Source organism: Notothenia rossii (assembly GCF_949606895.1).
Source record: "Notothenia rossii genome assembly, chromosome: 3".
Classification (NCBI taxonomy): Eukaryota; Metazoa; Chordata; class Actinopteri; order Perciformes; family Nototheniidae; genus Notothenia; species Notothenia rossii.
In genome coordinates this window covers 20219154-20242234 of record NC_136901.1, presented here as the reverse complement: position 1 = coordinate 20242234, position 23081 = coordinate 20219154, and the positions used below count along the sequence as shown (strand labels likewise).

General features: G+C 41.2%; 2 protein-coding genes across 4 annotated transcripts in view; one reads left to right on the top strand and one right to left on the bottom strand.

Annotated features, from left to right (window-relative positions):
- Positions 1-13665, bottom strand: part of rap1gds1 (RAP1, GTP-GDP dissociation stimulator 1) — a 31476-nt gene extending 17811 nt beyond the window's left edge. The window contains exons 1-5 of one of the 3 annotated variants that reach the window (XM_079669648.1): positions 13482-13665; positions 10354-10461; positions 9528-9650; positions 7387-7512; positions 492-638 (exon numbers count right to left, since the gene is read on the bottom strand). In XM_079669648.1, coding sequence (XP_079525774.1) covers positions 492-638; positions 7387-7512; positions 9528-9650; positions 10354-10461; positions 13482-13650 — 673 coding nt within the window. In that variant the 5' untranslated portion in view covers positions 13651-13665. Of the gene's footprint in view, positions 1-491; positions 639-7386; positions 7513-9527; positions 9651-10353; positions 10462-12397; positions 12731-13481 lie in introns of those variants that run through there. The other 2 variants (XM_079669650.1, XM_079669649.1) reach the window with 2 other exon arrangements.
- A 4801-nt stretch (positions 13666-18466) lies between these two features.
- The window catches only part of slc1a1 (solute carrier family 1 member 1), a 14364-nt gene continuing 9749 nt past the window's right edge, over positions 18467-23081 (top strand). Inside the window, 4 exon segments of the mRNA XM_079671121.1 lie at positions 18467-18786; positions 21549-21656; positions 21658-21686; positions 22786-22841. Coding sequence (XP_079527247.1) covers positions 18683-18786; positions 21549-21656; positions 21658-21686; positions 22786-22841 — 297 coding nt within the window. The 5' untranslated portion in view covers positions 18467-18682.

Below are 23081 nucleotides of genomic sequence, written 5' to 3'. Positions count from 1 at the left end.
CTGGACCAAATGTCAGAGTGTGGTTAAAACGTATACTTTTTGGGGCTTTGGATGTCTATACGACATTTCATGGCAATCAACCCAATAACTGTTGACATATTTTCATCCGGATCACACTGAGGGACTAGAATGGTTTCTAGAGCCATGCTGCTAGTAGGGCTTAAAAGCAGGGACAGGAACCTGCTAATGAATATGTTCTACCTGCAGGGTCTACAGAACGTCTACAACCACGCAGAAACTGTACTGCTTCTATGAAAGCTGACTCAGCAAATATGAATAACTGCAGATTACCTCAGATGTGATGTTGGAAAGGCAACAGACAGCATGGTAGAAAGGTCAAGAGAGGTCAGTCCAAAAGAGAAAAGCATGTAATGTTCACCCTACTGTCTTGTGACAAAAACAGATGGACCATCGTCTGTGTATAAGAAAGAGAACATCCGCTGATTAGTTAGATTAGTTAACAGTTGTTCTTGGGGGAAGATGGTCATTACCATTATCATTGCTATAGTTCATCAGCATGCCACAAAAGACAGTCAAGAGCTTCTCATTTTCCGGCTCAGTATTTTGGTAGAGGGATTTAATGTGTTCAGCTACTATCTGAGCCCCTCCTGCCAGGTCAACTGCACTCCTGCCCTCATCTGCAAAACAAAGAGGCCAGGACACAAATCAACCACAAAGGATAAAATAAGTAAATCAAAAGAAACCACAACCTGAAAAACACATAAAAGCAATGTTAAGTAAGCAGTACAAACATATGCATAATGCAAACTAAGGCCATAAAGCAGTCAAAATGTTGAATGAAATAAGTGTGAAAGAAATCATTATGACCACAACTACATATCATAATGCAAATCCCAGGTTTGGATTCAAAGAGACCTGTAGCCCAAATGATCAAATAATTAGGATTCCATTTTTGTTATGCCACAATTGGCATTGGTGGTCATATTTCTTCCCTTTTATTCAATCATTTCTGTGTTGCAACTGCATACAAATATCCTTTCATAGTTTACTAGATATTTTGTTGCAACCAAGAACAAAAAATCCACAAACACAAAATCAAAAAACTGCTTTAAATTAAATAAATAAAACAACAAGCAAGCAAAAACAAGCCGGACAGTGGAGAGGTTTCGCACAATCAAGCTTTTGTGTGCTGTGTCCATTTCCAGGACGCTCTCCTTTGAAGGCCAGTACACTTTACCTTTGATATCCATTACAAATTTTGTTTCTCTTTCATTTCTTTCTTCAGGAATAAAGCAAATGCACAGTAAAGACGATTGTCTCTCTGTGAGGGCTTTGTTTGGTAGAATAGCTGTCCAAGGAAGAGTGTCACTTTTCAACCGTTTCAGTTTCACGGCTACTTTCCTTTGTAGCAGCACAATCAGCAATATTGATTAGTGCGTATTATTTTCTGTTTCTGTTCCATTCACATGGAGCTGCTGTTGATGCTGACTTGTGGTTCATGTAAGGGCAGTTTAAGGATTTAATTGTGAAATGCAAAACAAATACTTAAGTGAATTGGAGAAGTTAAGAATCAAACCTGCAGCAGCATTGGTTAGGCTAAGATTCACAGGATTCATATCTACGCACATCTTCTTTTCCCAGATTCAGTCTTGCTGTCTTTATCAACCTGTGAACTCTAGGGTGAAACTATTAGAAGGCAAAGCATTTCGGAAGAAGGTCACACCATCAAGTCCGAGGAGATGGTACTCTGATAACTCCCAAATTGATGCCCCAATTAAAGTATTTCAAGTATCTGGGGGTCATGTCCATAGGTGAAGGTAGGATGAAACATGAAAAGGACAGGATGATCTGTGCTGGTTCTGGACCAGCTGGGTAACAGTGATCCAAGGCTGAGGTAAAGAACTAGATTGGCTTCACCAATGGCAATGGTTGCGTACTGCAATTTGAAGGGAAGATGCCGGACAGTACTCCCATCCCTCTTAATGTGCGAGAAAGTGTATGTTGTACACTGTACGAAACACATATGCATTCTTTACATCCAAACAGCAAAGGAATGAAAAAGATATCCTGGAGGGAGAATGGAGAGGTCTGATGGAAGTCTCAGACATCTAAAGAAGCTAGGAGAAGAACCGGTGGTCCTTTAAATTGAAAGGGTTGAGTCACATACTGTCCACATCTGCAGAGCAATGCGCTCTCACAGATGTGCATGTGGTTTAGCATGTGCATTAACCGATCCAAATGTCATGTGACACTGTTTGCCTGGAGTGGCCATGATAGGGTTCAGGCATTTAAATAAACCCTGACCTTCAGTATCTTTACACTAATGATAAACATAACATTATAGATCCAGAATTCCACAAGGATTATTTTTCTTCTGATATTTTTTGGTTTCATCAAATGTTAAAGGTGGGGTAGGTCAATTTGAGAAACCGGCTCAAGATACACTTTTTGTTATATTCCATGGAATGCTCTTAACATCCCGATAGCAATGAATATCTTAAGTGCTTTGACAAAAAATCAATCAAAAAATGTAATCTGTGGAAGCCGTGGTATGTAAAAAGCACGACCAATCATCTGAGCCGGCCCGGCTAAAATAACAGGATGGCCTCCCTGCCTGCCAGCCTTCCATCTGTGCACAAACTTATCTTGTGCCCTCATTGGTCATGTGCACATTCGTGTGTGTTGGAGGAGGGGCTCTGTGAGGAAGTCTGAAGGAAGTGGCAGATTTTTTCCGGCTGTGTACTTTCAAATTCTAGCGCACTCGACCTGCTTTCTCCAAAATTACCTACCCCACCTTTAATGTGTGTATATGCATATAATGTAGGGTCTATAAATACTTTTTATATGTACTGTACTGTACTGTGAGACCCTAAGGGGTAACAACTCGTCCTACTCCGCAGTGACAGTGTTTCACGAGTGCATTTTAAAGACAGTTGCAGTACATTTGAACCTATTTTCATCACGTTATTCCATAAAATTGTGTTTTATATATTTAACATACATAAATGTGGCAAAGTCTCCCACATCATGGTGTGTGTTTCTTAGGGAGCAAGCAGCTGCTTTGCCACACTCCCCCAGTGTGTCTATCATAAAACCCTTCCAGATTACTGAGACCCCCCTCCACTCAAACAAATGTCACATCCCACCAGATTCCAAAGATCCCCAGCTTTTCAACAGGAGGAGTAACTATGCTCCACATCTGACAGCTGTGAATAAAGCCTCTAAAGCTGACACCTTTAACACCACTCCTCCTGCTTGAGGTCAACACTCAAGTACTCCGCTGATACATTCCCTAATGAATTTTCTTAGAGCAGTATCTCAAAAGGTGCCACATGTAGCATTTTCATGTTATTGTTACTATTAACAGAGAAATCTCAGTTTATAGTTTACTCATCACTAAACAAATATGCTAAAGGTTCTGTTTTAACACCTGGTTCTCAAAATCAAGACAACATTTTTGTATGGGCCCTTCCTTTAGTCCAGTGCTTCTCAAAGTGTGGTCTGTGGACCACTGGTGGTCCGTGAGTATATTGGTAAAATTTCACATTTGAAATAAATAAATACATTTAAGTTTTCTGCACTCTCGCGGGAATATCTCTGCAATGGAGCGAGCTTAAGTTCCACTTTCGATTGCATGATATAGCCCAGCGCAACACCTTCGTCACACATGTTGCCACTTGTTTGTAACATTTTCATCTGGTCTAGAAAAATGATGTGGCTTTTTTAGATTTCAAGAAGCATATAAAACAAATAATGGATGTCTTTTATGAACATTTATCCATGCTGGAAGTAGATTTAAATGTTTTAGGAGTTAGATAGAGATTATTGTCTAACATGTGAAAAATGGCTTAGAGCTCAGAGAGTTAAACTTGGGCCTGCAACCAAAGTTTTACTGTATTTTGTTTTGAAAATCCACAGCGGAGGTTTGTGTCGTACTACATGCGATGTATTTTTCATATCTCTCAGTGGCCAACGATGAGAGTCTGTTGGCTCGGACATAAACTCCGTAATAAATGTAGTCTACATTTGATAAGAGGTGTAAAACATGTGAGCATTTTAAATCGCATTTGAACTAAACGAGGCGATATAGAGAAGGTTAAGCTGTCATTATTAGGCTGTAATTTGTTATATACTATTGGAGTGGTAAGCAAGCCTATTGTTTTGGGATATTTGTGGAGTTAGGTGGTCCGCGAGTGTTTTTTTATTGGTTAAGTGGTCCTTGGTATGAAAAAGTTTGAGAAACACTGCTTTAGTCCAATTGCAAACAAACAATAACCAAATGTAAGTTCACTGCATATAAGTGGAAGCCTTTTGGTTGCAAATGAGTTATTTGAAGAATGGGGACTCATTATTGCACTGTTACATTAGCTGTTACAGGAGTATCAAGGTCAAATTTAAGAAAAAACTAAAGACACTAAAAGGCTAAATTCACATTGAATTTGGATTTAGTCAAGTTAAGGGGAATTGTAGGGTAAAGGATGAGGAACTGTTGTTTGAAATCAGCTAATCCAAATCCAGATAAAAGTCAAGTGTCTGGACGATTCAAACCGAGTTGGAACCAATCTGGCTATTAATTCCACCTTCTCCCTGGGGAATCACCTTTAAAACAGTATTTTCCCAGATGGCAAAGCTAATGTTAGCTGATCACATTAGCAGTATATATGTTGGTTTATAAGTAAAAAATAAATTGCGGTCAAAAAAGCCAAACTAGGCTTCAACTGGGTAAAAAAGAACCATCGATGGTGCTCAGTGTTTCCTGGTCCCAAATGTTGTTGTGTTTTTAAATCCAAGGGATCCAAGTCTTATTTAAGTCTAAAGGGCTTTTTTTGCTGATAAATTAATATCCCAGGGCAATACTATACAGTGGGGCAAAAAAGTATTTACTCAGCCACCAATTGTGCAAGTTCTGCCACTTAAAAAGATGAGAGGCCTGTAATTTTCATCTTAGGTACACTTCAACTATGAGAGACAGAATGGGGGGAAAGAATCCAGGAAATCACATTGTAGGATTTTTAATTAATTAATTGGTAAATTCCTCGGTAAAATAAGTATTTGGTCACCTACAAACAAACAAGATTTCTGGCTCTCACAGACCTGTAACTTCTTCTTTAAGAGCCTCCTCTGTCCTCCACTTGTTAACTGTAATAATGGCACCTGTTTGAACTCGTCATCAGTTTAAAAGACACCTGTCCACAACCTCAAACAGTCACACTCCAAACTCCACTATGGCCAAGACCAAAGAGCTGTCAAAGGACACCAGAAACAAAATTGTAGACCTGCACCAGGCTGGGAAGACTGAATCTGCAATAAGTAAGCAGCTTGGTGAGAAGAAATCAACTGTGGGAGCGATTATTAGAAAATGGAAGACATACAAGACCACTGATAATCTCCCTCGATCTGGGGCTCCACGCAAGATCTCACCCCGTGGGGTCAAAATGATCACAAGAACGGTGAGCAAAAATCCCAGAACCACACGGGGGGACCTAGTCAATGACCTGCAGAGAGCTGGGACCAAAGTAACAAAGGCTACCATCAGTAACACACTACGCTGCCAGGGACTCAAATCCTGCAGTGCCAGACGTGTCCCCCTGCTTAAGCCAGTACTTGTCCAGGCCCGTCTGAAGTTTGCTAGAGAGCATTTAGATGATCCAGAAGAGGATTGGGAGAATGTCATATGGTCAGATGAAACCAAAATATAACTTTTTGGTAAAAACTCAACTAGACGTGTTAGGAGGAGAAAAAATGCTGAGCTGCATCCAAAGAACACCATACCTACTGTGAAACATGGGGGTGGAAACATCATGCTTTGGGGCTGTTTTTCTGCAAAGGGACCAGGACCACTGATCCGTGTAAAGGAAAGAATGAATGGGGCCATGTATCGGTGAGATTTTGAGTGAAAACCTCCTTCCATCAGCAAGGGCATTGAAGATGAAACGTGGCCGGTTCTTTCAGCATGACAATGATCCCAAACACACTACCCGGGCAACGAAGGAGTGGCTTCGTAAGAAGCATTTCAAGGTCCTGGAGTGGCCTAGCCAGTCTCCAGATCTCAACCCCATAGAAAATCTTTGGACGGAGTTGAAAGTCCATGTTGCCAAGCGACAGCCCCAAAACATCTCTGCTCTAGAGGAGATCTGCATGGAGGAATGGGCCAAAATACCAGAAACAGTGTGTGAAAACCTTGTGAAGACTGACAGAAAACGTTTGACCTCTGTCATTGCCAACAACAAAAGTTAATCTCAATACTTTGTTATATACCTATAACAAAGTATTGAGATGAACTTTTGTTACTGACCAAATATTTATTTTCCACCATCATTTGCAAATAAATTCTTTAAAAATCCGACTATGTGATTTTCTGGATTTTTTTCTTCTCATTTTGTCTCTCATAGTTGAGGTATACCTAGGATGAAAATTACAGGCCTCTCTCATCTTTTTAAGTGGGAGAACTTGCATAATTGATGGCTGACTAAATACTTTTTTGCCCCACTGTATATCGGCCATTTTACCATACTTACAAACATACATAGTATATCAAGCAATGTATTGTATGGAGAGAATTCACTCGCTCAAATAATTACTATTCATATGATGTCTGTATGAGTTGCATGTTATTGCTGTTTAATTGTACTACCCTGTATATTTTCATATGGACACCAGTAATACGGTAGCTATGTTTCCAAATAAACAAACTATTGTCCATAATGTCAATATAATTCAAATATCTTCCGAACATGCGGCAAGGAAGCACCTCTCTGCCCTGTATTCAAATGCAGTAAAGGGGGTCTGGTTAATGAGAACTCATCAAAATGTCCCTTTATGCAATGCTATATCCCTGAAACACATGGTTAAACATGAACTCTTTGTGTAATGCAGAATCATCTTTACATCTGATTCTCTGTTAGCCGTGTGAGGGTGATGAGGGTCTGTGGGTGATGAGGGTCTGTGGGTGATGAGGGTCTGTGGGTGATGAGGGTCTGTGAGGGTGATGAGGGTCTGTGAGGGTGATGAGGGTCTGTGAGGGTGATGAGGGTCTGTGGGTGATGAGGGTCTGTGGGTGATGAGGGTCTGTGGGTGATGAGGGTCTGTGAGGGTGATGAGGGTCTGTGGGTGATGAGGGTCTGTGGGTGATGAGGGTCTGTGGGTGATGAGGGTCTGTGAGGGATGAGGGTCTGTGAGGGTGATGAGGGTCTGTGAGGGATGAGGGTCTGTGGGTGATGAGGGTCTGTGGGTGATGAGGGTCTGTGGGTGATGAGGGTCTGTGAGGGATGAGGGTCTGTGGGTGATGAGGGTCTGTGAGGGATGAGGGTCTGTGAGGGTGATGAGGGTCTGTGAGGGTGATGAGGGTCTGTGGGTGATGAGGGTCTGTGGGTGATGAGGGTCTGAGGGATTCAGTGTTCCTGGAGAAAGCAGACTCCTACTTACGGCTGTCATAGCAGATGTTCCCCAGAGCGCGGCCGGTCTGCAGTAACACCTCCTGGTCTGAGGAGGTCAGCAGCTGAATCAGAGGAGGGATGAGGCCAGCTTCCACACAGGGACCCCGCATGAATTCTGAGGGGGGGAGAGGGGTCACAGGTCAGAATGTTAAACCTGCTCAAGGGAGTAAATAGTGTCAAAATTCTAATTCTTTATAATGCTCAAACTCGCCTTTTTATACTTGGAATGTGTAATAATAACTTGATTCTAAATGTGTAATATGTGTAATGCCGCTTACTAAATACTGTTTTTATCGATCATATCTCTTTTCTGTAGCAATGTATATCTCCCCTCTGTGGGACTTAAAAAGAAATTCTGATTCTGAAATTGATCCCGATTACTCCCATGTTTCCTGCAACTTTGATGTTAGCGTGTTCATATAGTGATCACATTGTTCAGAATGATAACTTTCACACTTGAACACCACCTTGTTTCGCATAAATGGAATTGCTCAAATTAAAAAGCTAACATTGTGCTATAAACAAACACTTCCCTATGATCTGAAGAAGACTCAGAAATCAAACATTTAAAATCATTAACAAGTTAGTTCATCATCGTTAAAAATGGAAGTGTTGAAAGGTGGTGATTTAATATCACATCTCATTTATATGAGAAGTTGAAGCCATATAACTTAAGTCTAACCTTCGGAACTTGCCATCTGAGATTTACTGAATCCTTGATATTAGACTTTCAATTTGATTGACTAAGTTAAATCACAAATAGAATAGCTTCTATTATTAAGTGCCTTAATAGTTAGCATGAATTATAGGATGCAAAATAACAGCAATTCAGGTTGATTCAGTCCCCACATACTGCTGGTTATTAGGACCGTTACCAATCAAATATTTATCACCTAACCCGGGCATCCGTACAGTTACCTCAGATCATCTGTGATGGAGGAATGAGGTGGCAAATCACTTGTTTCACTGACAATAACAGTCTACTGTTCCCAATTAAGCCCAGTCACCATTTTGTCCGCAGTCATCATGCTGTTCTTGGATGCTCATTTGGGAAATCATGCTGAATCATCTGGGTTTAACTGGGGATGAGACATTATTCATCTCTGGTGGTGGTGCTGATTTGAGCTAATTAGTCAGATAGGTGTTTACATGAAGCCTTGCCTGGTTCAGCTTTAAACAATCGTGTTAGTTCAACCTGTCAGACGAAAAGGGACTCAGCCCAGCGGTCCTTGGCTGCTCGCAGACGTTTCCGGAACCAGTGACACATAAATGCCAGCGGGCTGTTGCCAAGCTTGGCAAACTGCAGGGGAGTGATCATTAGCTGCCGTTTGCAAGCTGCTAAAAAAACCATTCATTATCTTAACCTTTTATCGCCTAAAGTTCTATTTGAGTCTGCTTTTTTCCACTTTAAAAGCTTCTGCTGAGCATACGCAGAGGGATTTTTGAAAAGATTTAGCTCTCCCATACTGCGGTTATTCAAGGTTTTAGTCTTTACACGATAACCTCACAGTAAGTAACAACTAAGCTATGGAATGTAGAGCTGCTACAACTAGCTTAGTCACTCAAACATGTTACCGTTTGATTCCTCCAATTTAAAACCATAGACACGTTCTAAAATATCAACGACTAACTTCACTTCCATCAAAACATTCATGAAGAACATGTAAAGCAGAATGGATGAGGGCAAAAGAAAGGGTGAAATATACTAGCCAAACATTTGTTTTACAAGGATATGTAGACGAAGAAGCAAAGAAAAGAAGGAAACGATATCTAAAATATCCACTTCCAACTGAAGCAAAAGAAGTGTCATTTAAAAATGTAGAATTTCCAACTCAAAAGGTATATAAATAAACCCAACTAATTTAATGTCAATCAAAGCGAGTAAAGTATTTTTAAAAAAGGAAAACATTTGAAATGTCTGGCTAATAATTTGATCTGTTAAAGCTAACACTTCATACATAGAGGTAAATATCTTAAGGTTAAGCCCTAATTCTAAAACTGGATGGAAGAACGAACACACTTTATTACATGGAGGAAAGAAACGCAAGAATCTTTACTCATTATTTAATATTTTTATGTTAAAGAAAGTCAGGGTGTTCCTGGGTGATGGGCTTGGAAATGGAACCTCACCGTTTTTGGCAAGCTCAGCTATGAGGTTGGCTACTTTGGGGGTGCAGGAGGACTGGGGGCTCAACAGGGTGGGGAGCAGGGTCAGAACACCCATCTCCTGGATCATCACACTGGCCTCTGTGTCTGCAGGAGTACAATTCAGAAAGTATTAATAACATTTCAAACTGACCGCATTAATCAGAGGGTTTGAGAAGCCTGACTTTGTTTACAATAAACTAAGGGCCTGTCCACATCGAGACCTTCCCCTGAGCGACAGATTCACTTTTTAGTTATTTTAAGCAATTGCAGGCGACGCCCAGAGAGAAAAGCGCTGCAACCATCTTTTTTTCTGAGGGTGCACCGGAGATTTTGTGCGGACACTGCGACTGCTTCAATTTGAAAATATTTGGACTTATCGGAAAAGCACCGGAGACGTTTGGAGAAAAAGCTTGTGCTTAATCGTGCTTTACAGACAGAAACAAACATCTTTTTTTTGGCAGATCGGCCGGGCAGACCATGCTGCCAGTGAGTGTGTGTCTTTTATCTCAAAATCAGATCTTCTTCCTCGCTCTACTGCGGTCGAATTGAGCGGTGACAAGCTAAATCATACAAAGTTTTAAAGCAAGCGTCTTATGTCAAATAAATACATAGTAGCAAAAAAAGATAATAACATCCAAGGGGGCAGTGTTAGTCTGTCATACAACAGTGGTAATACATTGTCGAAGTATTGTTGTCATAGAGAAAAGTGTTTTGCAGGGAGGAAGCTCTGCCAGAGAAAGATGTGGGTACAGGCCCTGAAAGGCTATAGAAGATATTCCAAAAGGTTATTAGGTCACGCTGTACTCACGGTTGTTGGCGAGTGCTTTCAGCAGGCAGTCCAGGCAACTGTCCACGCTGTCCGTGGCGCTGTCTTTGGACGCCAGTTTCAGCTTCTCCAAAGCATCACTTAGGTTGTCTGAAAACAGAAACGCTTCATGAACACGGGGAGAGAACGCCATGAAAAAAACTGGTGTGAAACGTAGCCCCAAAAGTAGAGCCAAATCAACCTGATCGCACAGCACGCATTTTAAACATCAATATTGCAGTCCATTATGTTCATTTCATTGTGGGACTACTGGGATAGGATCCAACCCCCTGCCACTGACAACAGAATAATGAGTAAAGAGGTGGAAGGATCAAATATCATCACAGAAATATAAAACATATGGAGTGTTAGTCATTCAAGACAATGCTTTGATATTGATATAGTCATATGCAGGCGGCAGTGGTAGGTTCTTCTCTGCTTCAATAGTATTTATTCATTTTTAAATAAAAAGTTGTCTGTATTTGACCAAAGTTTTTGTTTATGTACACATGTGTTGGGGCGACTGCGTCGTGCACATAGAAATCTTTCCTCAAATACGTCGTCAGGAGCAATTTTACTTTACGCAGACGAGTTCAACCTAGTCTTGTTCCGTTTACTCCATTATGAGGACTCACGACATCACTCTGCTCCCTGCCAGCAACCACAGAATCAAAGATTTATAACTGCTGCACATCCATCACATGCGATGAAGTCATCAATCCTGTTCCTCCTATAACCAGTCAAATAACAGATTTTCTATTTCCTCATTACATTATGTGGTAGTGACTAAGTGACTGCTCCATACCTCTTCACTTGATTTATACTTGACTTACAGATTGATGTGCAATACTGATATTAACCATTCACAAAAACTAAGCTAAATATTAGGTGACAAATGCCTATAAGACATGCGTCTATAATACAGTACATGTGTTATATGTCCTAGAGAGGAGTTTGTTCACTTGCTCTGTTTTTGGATGCATTTACTCACAGCCTCCAATCTCAGCTAAATCTGATTAGGAGTGACCTGTCGGGTTTGCTGCTGAACGCACTATAATAACTCCAGAAGCTGACACACTTCTTCCTCTATTATATTGATCGTCAATAGAGATGTGTTTTAATTATCTGTGAAGCTTGGAGTGGTAGCAATAACAGAGATGATTTTTCATCAGGTAATGAAGGACAGGTTGCATAAGGAGTGCACAAACCAGTGCAGTGACCTGGTTAATGCTGCCAGTTGCACTGCACACCCCACATAGATGCCTTATACCAAATGACAACATCAAAAAGCCTGGGATTAGAAATACTTCATAACCTATCAAATAAACCTGGCTCTAGATGCCATTCAGAAATACCACTGTAAATATGGGACATGGTTTAAAGATGTGAAAGATGGAGAGATGATATGTGTCAGAGATATACTACACAGGCTTCAAGTATCAATTACCAACGTCGTGTGTCCAGCATCAATACCCAGAATATGAGGTAACATCACAGAGCAGTGCAGTACTCACAGCCACATAGCGGGCTGCTCTCCTATTGCATAACAGCTGTTGGATGGAGGAGTGTCATCCACAGCACCATCAGCTCTGCCATTTCAGGGGGGGTTCATTCATTTAGTAACCAGGCCGTTTCAAGTCGCAGCAGAACTGCGTCGAGGAGGAATGATTGTAAAATGAACACATAACATGTTCCGAGGCTAACGTGGTTTAAAGGAAGAAATAATCACTATGAGCTAGGAGTGGATGGAGAAGCTACCCCACCCGAGAGCTGAGCAGACAGGCGCGAGCTCGTACGTGCACACATTTAGCAACAGTCAGCTTTTCACATGACTAATGATGGAGTAATGAAGTAGAACACTATGGAGGGAAGCACCGTAGTACAGTGACAGTATGGATAGATACACAGCGTGCCCCACAAACTATACGTGTATACTGCGTGTGTTCAAACAACAGACATTTTACGGTTTTGAAGTCGTTGAATGAAATAGACTGTTCTTGTTTGCTAACTCGGCCCAGAGAGCGCTGGCTGCTAGCCGTCTACTCACCCATCTCAGCAGGATGTAGCACCGGAAAATAACCCGGGGTGTTCTGCAGGGCAGCTGCAAACCGAGTCGTACTTTCCCGAGGCCCCGTTTCCTCCGTCCCTTGAACCGTCTAGAACTGGTGAAGTGAGCGGGGTTAGCTAGCTAGCTAGACAGTAAGTTAGCGACAGCAGCCGCCGGGCCGGTCGGGCAGTACCGATCAGAGGGGTGCAGTGTACCGGGGACTACCAGGTTAACACATCCGACTTCCTCTGATTCCCACACCGACAGAAGACCTGCTGGCTGACGCTGCTCCGGACGAATGCCTCAGTCTGACATGCCAATCAGCTAGGAGGGAGTTGGACTTCCGGTTACAAACTTCAAAATAAAAGTCTTCACGTTTTCACATCGCCGCTAGATGGCAGCCTGAGACATGTCTGAAAGCTCAGGACAGATGCTGACCAGGGACCGTATTCACAAAGCATTTTATCTTACCGCTAGGAGTGCTCCTAACTCTCGCTAAAACATTTTACGTAGGAGTTTTTTCTTTAAAGTTATTCACAAAGCCGCTGAGACCTACTCATACTAAGGATAAATCATGAGTTTAGAAGCGGTCAGTAAGGTGATTGGTTGTTCAGAGCAGGCGGTCTCGGTGAAACTCATCCGCAACATCCCACAAACGAGCCCACTAAATCACCGAAAAACAAGGAAATAACCTAGGCTAGAAATGTATTCCTATCAAATAGTTATGGACAGTGCAGTTAGCAGAATACACGCATGATGACAAGTTTGTGCAGACCACGATAATGACGTTGTATATGCACGTTAAAGAGAGAGAGCAAACAATAAAAATACGTAAATTGCATTAAATCAAGGAGGCAATTAAAAGCACCCTGCAAACTATTATCCAATGAGCATATTTCCAGCACACAAACACTTTCAATAACAGCCCATACCGCCGTTCAAGTCCCCCTATCATGATGAATGAAAACAATCTGCGTGTTGATGGAATGTACTTTCTTTCTATTGACGACCACGTCCTCATCTTTTGATGGCGCAATTATTTTTATGTGCGTTCCGTCAATAACACCGAACACACCGGGCATACCTGCAATTGCCATGAAGTTGGCTTTGATCCTGTGTTGTTGATTGTCCAAAGGAAACCGGATAAACTGTTGGATGATATGTGGTCTAGAGAGCGCGTTGATGGTTTGGTTTATGGCACGGCTGACTGATGGTTCCGATATTCCTAAATCGTCGGCATTGCAAAGTTGCATTTTCCCTGTTGCTAAATATCGTAGTGCAAGGGCGCCGGAAGCGGGGGGGCCAGGGGGCCATTGGCCCCCCCTCTTTACAGCCCTGCCGCACATTTTCGCAGCAGCAGATGCCGCGGAACATTGTACAAATCCCGTTTCAATAATTCCCCTCTACTCTAAAGTCGCATCTAAAACACGATCTGATCTAGCTGTGTATATTTTTTTATTTTTGATTGTTATATTCAATCTCACTAGCTACAGGCATGTTTTAAGCTTGTAAAGGGAAGATCACAGCTCTCACTCGCCACTCTGCTGTTCCTCAGCGCCGCTCCCCCTCCCTCCCGCTGAATATAATATATATATAGTAATCATAACACGGCAGGGTCCGTTACAGTTTGTTTTCATCGGATTTCAAATAAACAAAGTCTTGGCTTTCAGAATATTAAACTTGTTTCGGCAAATTCAGATGATAAATAGCCTACAACTTTGAAGCTTGTAACGGCATAATTACGAGCGGAGAACGGAGTAATTTAACGTCAAAGCAGGCATAACAACAGCTGGTGTTTCTTACACAAACGCAAAAATACACACACACTCACTCGCGGGTTTCCCCCAGACCAGTAATCCAAACCGCCGCCGCCGGCATCGTTGAACCGAAACATGCTGGTTCCGACTGCTTGGAGGTTTGTTCTTGGGACATTGTGACGGGCAAATAAAAGCTTATTTGGGCAAAGAGTAAGGTACTCAGAATGGTACAAAAACAGAGAGTGGTTAATTATTTGCAAAACCACTAAACGAGCATTCTGTGAAATATGCAGATTTGCTGCTGTCAAACGGCTTGTAACTTTCTCCAAATGTGGAGATGACAGCTTTGGAAATACCGAGTTAATAACTGGAACTTTTCACAGAGATTACTTCAGTCAAACACCAGTCAACATTCAGCTTGTCAAACAAGAGTGTAGGAAAAAATAAGAGATGGAATGAGCAAAGTTGCGCTGTCATATGTGTGGGCTGGACCCGTTTAATTTACAGGAAAGGAGTGAGCAGAGGGTCGAGTTGTCCATTCTTGTTCTGTTTTCTCTGACTCTTCCTCCTGAACACCCTCTCAGACTTTCATTTGCTCGCGCTACTAAAGAGACACGTTACCATGGAAACCAAACAATGGTGTAGCTGTATTGAAGTCTGAGTGGAAACGGTAACATTTGGTGCGTTATGTTAGAATGAAACAAATCAGATTTAGTCAGACATCGGTAGAAATGCGGGATAAATATGACCCCGGGAGGAAAACGGGAGTCTCCCGCGAAAATCGGGAGGGTTGGCAAGTAGGCCTATGTCACATACACACGCATCTTTTGGCCCCCCCACTTCTGAAATGAATCCGGCGCCGCTGTCGTAGTGTTGCCAAACATTTTATTTCCGGACTAATCGGGTTATTCCTGTTAGTCGGGGATGTTATTGCATCCCGCACTAATTCCACAACAAGTTTGATACCCTCACGATTTAGCCTATATCTCTTGATCAATTCACAGTCTTCCATTGTCTCCAAAACATTTCGTCTCTCAGCCATTTTCAGATTCTTTGTGAATCGGTCTTACTGAGTTAGGAGTCCTCTCGAGGACTTTTAAGCTCTCCCAGACTTAGGTGCTACTTTTAGGCCTAAAATACTTTGTGAATTGCTCTTAGTGAATAAAATTAGGAGTCCTAAATTTAAGACTGACACGCCCATTATGCTTAGGAGTTTCTCCTAAATTCGCCAGTTAGGAGCTACTTTTAGCCCTAAAATCCTTTGTGAATACGGCCCCAGGTGTATATCAGTATGTAGTGTCTCTACTGTGACATGTCTCCATGCTTTAATGTTTAAAAAGCTCTTTATTTTTCGCACACTGCCTGTGCTGCAGCCAGGCCCGGCGCCAGAACAAATCTAGAGAGAGGGCATATGATTTTCATGGGAGGGCACACAAAAACGTCTTGTGCCGTGGCCAGTCTCGACTCCAGAGATTTTCTTTTGGGGGTGCTGTGAGGTAGCTTGAAGTTTCATAGAGGGTGCTCAAACATGTAGGGTTTCCCATTAAGGTACCAGGCGCTACAGTGAAATGTTCTAATGCAACACTCCCCACACGCACGCACACAGTAGCCTATACCCGCGACTGTTACAATGATGGCTCGATAATCAGCTCACGGCATATAGGTGTAAGCAGTTTGGGGGGCGGACCTAACCTCTTCTAGGGGGGTCCGGTGGCATGCTCCCCCCGGGAAGATTTTCTTTTAAATATTGAAGTTAAAAGCATCAATCTGGTGCACTTTGAGAGCAAAATGAAGAGATCTATGGATACATCTCTCAACACCCAGATGAAACAGAACTGTAAACAGATTAAGTTTTTCTTTATGGATATTTTACAAATCACTCCCCTTTTAAACTTTATTCTTGTTTTACTGTCATATAGTATTTCATACCTGTTTTTCATTTATTACTCTTATATTACTATCTGACATCACATACATCGTAGCATTAAAGTTCACAGTTTATTTATAATGAAAACCAATTAAATAATATATTTTTTAATTTTTATAAATAATAAAAAACGTGTTTATTGGGTGAGGGCAGGAATGTCAAATGGGAGGGCCTTCCCTGGCCCTCCCACGGCACCAGGTCTGGCTGCAGCATCTCTTTTCACCCTCTGTCTGAAACCAGAGCCCAGTCGATTGGTCAATCGCTTAGAGATGTCCCGCACCTTAGCCCATACGTACAATGTGTTGGAGCGCTAGCAAATAGGAGCGGGGGTGTTCCTTAGTGATATCAATATGTTCTTGAAATAAACAAAGGATTCCAATGGAGGCGTTTTTTAGGCAGGGGGGGACACAAACCTATAGAACAAAGGCAACGCGGTATGTGACGATTTACCATGCTGGGAGACGTGAAGATGTCATGATTTCTTCCCTTCAAACGTGACAGTTACACGGTATTGTTAACCCATGTTAACCAGTGGAGAAATACCCGAAAATGCCAAGCAAATGCTACCCCGGCGGTCGGTTGTTATTGTCAATATTAATATAATAATGACTTATTTTTTAATAGTCACACTCGATTACGCCAATTTTCTTGTTGCCCCGGCTGGTCGACACCTCTTTTAGCCTTTAAATATAGACATCTATCAATATGTGTGTATACCTCCACCATTAAACTGTCATATTCTGCACATTTCTTATCTACTCACATTCTATAAGAGTATAATACATAATAATATCAATTAAAATAAGTGCTTAAACATAGTTAACATTGCAGGAAAGCAATATATTAGACGTTAAGTACTTTGTCAGGCTTAATATGTATCTGTAGATACAAATGTCACTGTGTGTGCTGTGTGCTCTGCAAGTGTGACCATTGAAGAGGGTTTCATCCCTCCATATTCTTCTTCTATACCCCCAAAGCTGTTTTCTTATTCAAAAGAAGACCTTAACCTAGAGTATTCTTTAATGTTTAAATTAAGCCTTATTAGTTTGTCTGTTTTGCACATCTTCCTATTAATATCTAATAATACAAATAATACAATTCAATAACGTGCTTTAACCACCAGGTGTCCCTTTCTATCAGCTGCGCACCGTTTATGCTTCGGGCTGAGGATGTTTCCTACGTCTGTTTCCGTTTTCGTTTATGACGGATGTATTTTTGTTATACACACATTCCTTCACATTTAAATTTTAATTTACATTAAAGTATTTCGTGAGGCCTTCTAACATATTTTTAAATATAACTACGGTTGTAGTTGAAGAGTTTGTAAATCAACATGAACCGAAGCTGTTGCCTGGCAACGCAATCGCACAACGTCACGTTCGTTAATTCCACATCCACACGCATGGATTAACATCAATTTAATACATGAATGTAGCCTTTGTTTCTAGCTAAAAGAGGTGTCGACCAGCTGGGGCAACAAGAAAATTGGCGTAATCGAGTGTGACTATTAAAAAATAAATCATTATTATTAATATTGACAATAAAAACCGACCGTCGGGGTAGCATTTGCTTGGCATTTCCGGGTATTTCTCCACTGGTTAACATGGGTTAACAATACTGTGTAATATGTAATATATTATTTTTTTATTATTATATGTAATGTATCTGTCACGTTTGTCTCCTTCACGTCTCCCAGCATGGTAAATCGTCACATGTTCACGTCTTGCCGTGATACCGGGTTGAACACAGGAGAGGGAGAACCCCAAAAAGCAGAATAGGACCTAACATCTAAAACATTTATTGGGTGACACAAACCTATAGAACACACACTACAGTAGAGGGAGAACCCCAAAAATAAGAATAGGACCTAACATCTAAAAATGAAATTGAAAGCGAATTTACCATTATCTTATTCTGCAACGATTCCAAGTCGTTTTCAGTTTTCTTTTATTATGAGTTTCAGAAATATATAAATCATTACATTTGGGTGGGACAAAATAAGATGCCGATCTACTTTTGTCTTGTGCCCAGGAGAAAAATAAAAAATAAAAATCTGAAGTGAGTGTATTGCGTTATAAAAAACCCAGAGTTTGTGGAGCAAACAAACACATCCACACTTCTAGTGCATCAGGGATGACAGGAATTATTGTGGTATGATTCACAGAGGGATCTTCAGGGAAACACTTTTGGGTAAAGTTTTGAAGCCATCCCTTTTGAAACAGAAAAGAGATGTGATTAGTTTTTCTACTGGAATCATCCTTTGTGTTTTCAAAATGTGTTTCCAAATGGGGATGTTATGCTAATTCCTTACACTGGTGTCACTGCATGGTAAAAAGCAGAACATGTCAGAGACACCTTGTGTGGGGGAGGGAGACGGTCTCGCTCCCTCCCTCATTCCTCCTCTCCAGGACACTCACACATACCCTGATACACACTCACTCACACACTCTCACACACACACAGCCTCGCGGCCACCAGCCCTCCGCCGCCTCTCTTCCAGCGCGGCTCTCCATCCTCTCTGCGGCGGCTGCACCTCACATCCCGGCCGCAGACTGTCTGTCTCCGCGGGGCCTCCCTCATTTTTTGGAGCATTAAAACGATATGGACATGATGGGTAACAAACAGCGACGAGGCGTGCATTTCAAGGGCTTGCTGAAGAGGAACTGGCTTCTAATCGCCACGATTTTCTCCGTGGTGCTCGGTATGTGATGCCTGCTGATATAGAGAGAATGCGTTCATATTCCTGCTGTTTCTGTGCCACTCTTTGTCCTGGCTGTTGCATCCAGCTGCTGTCACTGCTGACATAAATCAAGCTGTTTTGCACCAGCTGACGAACAGCACCAGTACCTGTGTGTTAGGATAACCTATGTTCATTCGTGACCATCTCTCCTATAATAATGGTGGGGTGGTGTGAGTGAGTCTCTGTCCTCCAGAGCAGAGAGCAGTCTGGAAGTGTCTCAGTCAAACGTGACCAGACTAAAGTGACAGCTGATGCTGGATCTGTGAGCAGTGCCCTCAGCCTGCAGGGCACAGTGTAGCACAATCTTAGGGATGGATCCACATTCAGACTGTATATAAAGGACTATTTTAATTCAGGGTTATTTGCTATGGTGCTGACATTGAGCTCAATATCAATCTCCATCTGTGTGTAATGCAGACCTGTAGCCAGTGGTGGAAAGTAACGTTTACATTTACTCAAGTAGGCTACTGTACTTTAGTACACATTTTGGCTTGTACTTTACCCAAGCATTTTCATTTGATACTTATCTACACTTCAACCCCACTTCATTTTGGAAGCTTTATTTACTAGTTAGTTTATAAACTCAGATTTTGACACACAATGTTTATAAATAATAATAAATCAGATTTTTTGGTTTAGGTTTAACCATCCAGCAGCTAGCCTGTCTCTGTTCAAAGTTCAGAAACCCCCCCTGCCACAGCATTATACTGCCAAACACCTGAGCGCACCAGGAGAGCTAAATGATTAACACACATTTGAGAGACTTTGGGAAGAGACTTTTCATTATAAATCCTAAACTCCATGTATTCCGTTTAAAATATACCATATAGTTTCTCATGAAAAATGTTTATAGGGAAAGGGTTTAAAAACAAGCCCAAATCCCACACCAAAAAATTAGCACAGGTTGTTTATGGTTTATTGTTACAATGGTGTCCTCTTATTGGCTGGAGAAATCACAACACGACATTCACCGGAGATCGTGTCCCATGTGAAATCAAAGGTCAAACTAATGTTGTGCTAACATTTGTACGCAACTGTGTAGCTATGATAGTATGTAGCTAAATTGCATAAACACATACATACGTGACGTGTAAAATAGGTTACGTACTTATTTTATCTCAAACCAAAATCTTCCCAACCCTAAAGTGTTTTTGTTCCCCATTCCTTATTCCTTAGTTATTTAGTTACCTAAAGCAACCAAGCCGTTTACTTTCATTACGTTCAATACAACATGATTCGATTAACCGTGCAACACTTACACATCGTTAAATAGAATGGTAATATGGCAATAAACCTTAGCAATTTTTTGGGCAACAAAAGAGTGGGGACGTTCTTTAGACCTTTCAAACGAGCGGTAGATTGTCACAGCTAAATAGAGATATTCACTGTCTTATACTGATCTCCAGAGGCGTCCCTTGCTCCCAGTCGTTATGCTAAGCTATGCTCACCAAGTCCGGCCTCCAGCTCTGTAGCGCTTTACCCAGATATGAATCCATATGGATCTTCTCATGTCACTCTCAGAAAGAAATCAAATGTTTTTTACCTGCAATGTAACTACACAAACCGTTTACTTTTAGTAGAAGTAGACAGGCAGTGAGCCGCCACCCTGCTTATTTCTTGATAGTATTTTTCCTGGCCAAATGTCCACCTTTTCAAAGCAATCAGCTTCTATTTCTTTCAAATGATCTATTTCTTGGGATTGAAAACGTGAGAAATTATGAAGTTATATACTCTATTCACATAAAGGCTGTGGAGGCTGGATAGAAGTGCTACATTAATGTTCTTTTTTCTATCCCTACCAGTTTCAGACTAGTGCTTTGAATATAAGAAACCATTCAACTGGGGCGACAGGTGGCATCTTTCAGTGTGTTTGGTGCAGATCAACCTACTGCTGGCTCTGGTGAACAATCACCAAACAGCCTATGTATTAAATCTGTGACTGAATTCCAGTGCTTCCATCAGGTGTATGTCATGTTCTGATAGCATAGTTCAGTCGTAGCATCACATGCAGTTTGCTGTGTCATCGCAGTGTTTTACAAGCGTCCTAATGGGGGTCTGTTATGTGTGATAACACAGATAGAATGCACTACTGGAATCATTGAGTGGGATGCATGTGAAGTTAATAGCTGGAAATGATAATGTGTGTTGTGCCTCATGAATTCCTAAAGGATGAAACCTTGCTGACCTTTTAAAAATGTGACAGTGACATTTGCTTATGCAGGGAAAATTCTGCATTTATTTGAGCGACATCCTACCTGATAAAATGTTGCATTTCCAATTGTTTCTTTTGCCTTAGAATTGTACAATTTATTAATTATTTAACACTACAATAAACAGTATTTGATTTGATTTTACTGTACAATATTTAATTTTACATTATGTTCTTGTCTATCTTATTCTATTTACATGTATTTAGGCTCCTGCATTTACTTGGTCACTTACAACACTCAGCATTATATAGCTTACTGTATTTATTTATTTTCTGACATGTTTATAGTTCACTTCATCTGCATTACTTGCATATTGGTCTGCAACATAACCCACACTATTGTACTGTAATATATTCTTCTCTGTTTATTTAAAAATGTGTTTTATTGTTTTATGTCATATATATTAATGTTGCATTGTTGGAGGAACCCGGGGCTTCATATTTCTATTTCCACACTGTAGCTGCTGTGCACATGATGATAAAACCTTTGAATCTTGAATCTGTGTTTCTCTGACCAGGATCAGTCTGGGCGTCCTGGTCAGAGAGTATGCGTCCCTCTCACACCTCCACAAGCAGTATTTCGGCTTCCCAGGAGAGATCCTCATGCGGATGCTGAGCTGGTCATCCTCCACTCATCATCTCAAGCATGATAACAGGTAACCTGAGCGGGATTATTACTGGCTGTACCTCTACTCACAGTGGTTTACTGCAATGTGTGTATATTGAGTTCATGTAGGCAGTTCAAACACTATCCCAGTAAACACAGTCAACAACAATCCCAATGAGCAGTGATGCAGAAGGGAATGTGAGGGCACAAACACACAAAACATGTTGCGAGAAACGCAAACAAAAACACAATTACATTACATTTCATACTTTCAAAAGATAAATAATAATGAGGTCTTCTGTGGGAATTGTGATTAACGTAATCTACTATTTGAAACAATAATCAACAATTCATCAATTGATTCTCAAAGAGCTTAAAAATGATCTGATAAAAGTTGGTAACTGAAAGGCCAAGAGAAATTCACCATTACAAATCTAAACAAAAATAATAGAAGAGAATAGTTGCAGAACTTAAATAATGTATTATAATAATAATAACCAGATTTTTCTAAACAAAGTCACAAAGTGCTTTACATGGATTAAAACCAGACTGTCAGAGCCAACAGAGCATGCGGTCAAAATTCCCCACCCAATGAAATATACAGTGTTTGAACAATAGAAACAGTAATACAAAATAAGAAAGTAAAACAAATATAACATGGATGTCAAATTAAACTGAGTGGTGTCATCAGTAGTTAAACGCTTTAATAAAAAGATAGAATTTTGATTTAAAAGATGTCACTGCCATGCCTCACATTCACATTTCTCAGAGCAGTGCATCAGATCTAGGCAAAGTTTTTGCAGTCAGAATGCAAAACAGGTAGGGATAACCGTCTAAATGTACTTAGTTCTGCTGTCTTGAGACAGGAAATGGGAGTAACATTCACTTGACAAGAAGACAGCAGGCTAACGGGTCATCCAGTTTACTGTTGAGATATGTCACTCAGGAGCTGCATTACATCTTCTCTCAGTAACCCCTTCAGCTCACCCTCAGCACAGCAAGGCTGATCATTCCTTGGAGAAACAGTTTGGTTTGTCGATGACTTGGAGGATTTGTTTTGTCCACCTGCATTTCCCCTGAGTTATCCCCACCTGCGTACCTCACTCACTGTTAGCTGGATCCTTCTCATACGGAGCCTGTGGTTATAGGTACCAGGCCCGGACCCTCCTTATCCCCTCAGACACACAATGTGCTCAGGGAGAGGGTGAGGCCCACTAAAGCAGTACAATCAGCTGGAACTGTAATACAAATGGTCTTGTTGATTAATACAGAGCTTGTCAAGGCTGTGATTAGGATAGGAAAGGATCTTGAATGGTTTTGGACTACATAACATATTGATTCTATACTGTATGTGCAGGAGAACATTGATTCCCTACGCTTTCACCCCCTGAGGGGTTAAGGTGCAGACAGTTTTCACATCAAGCTGAGGGGCTTTGATGCATTT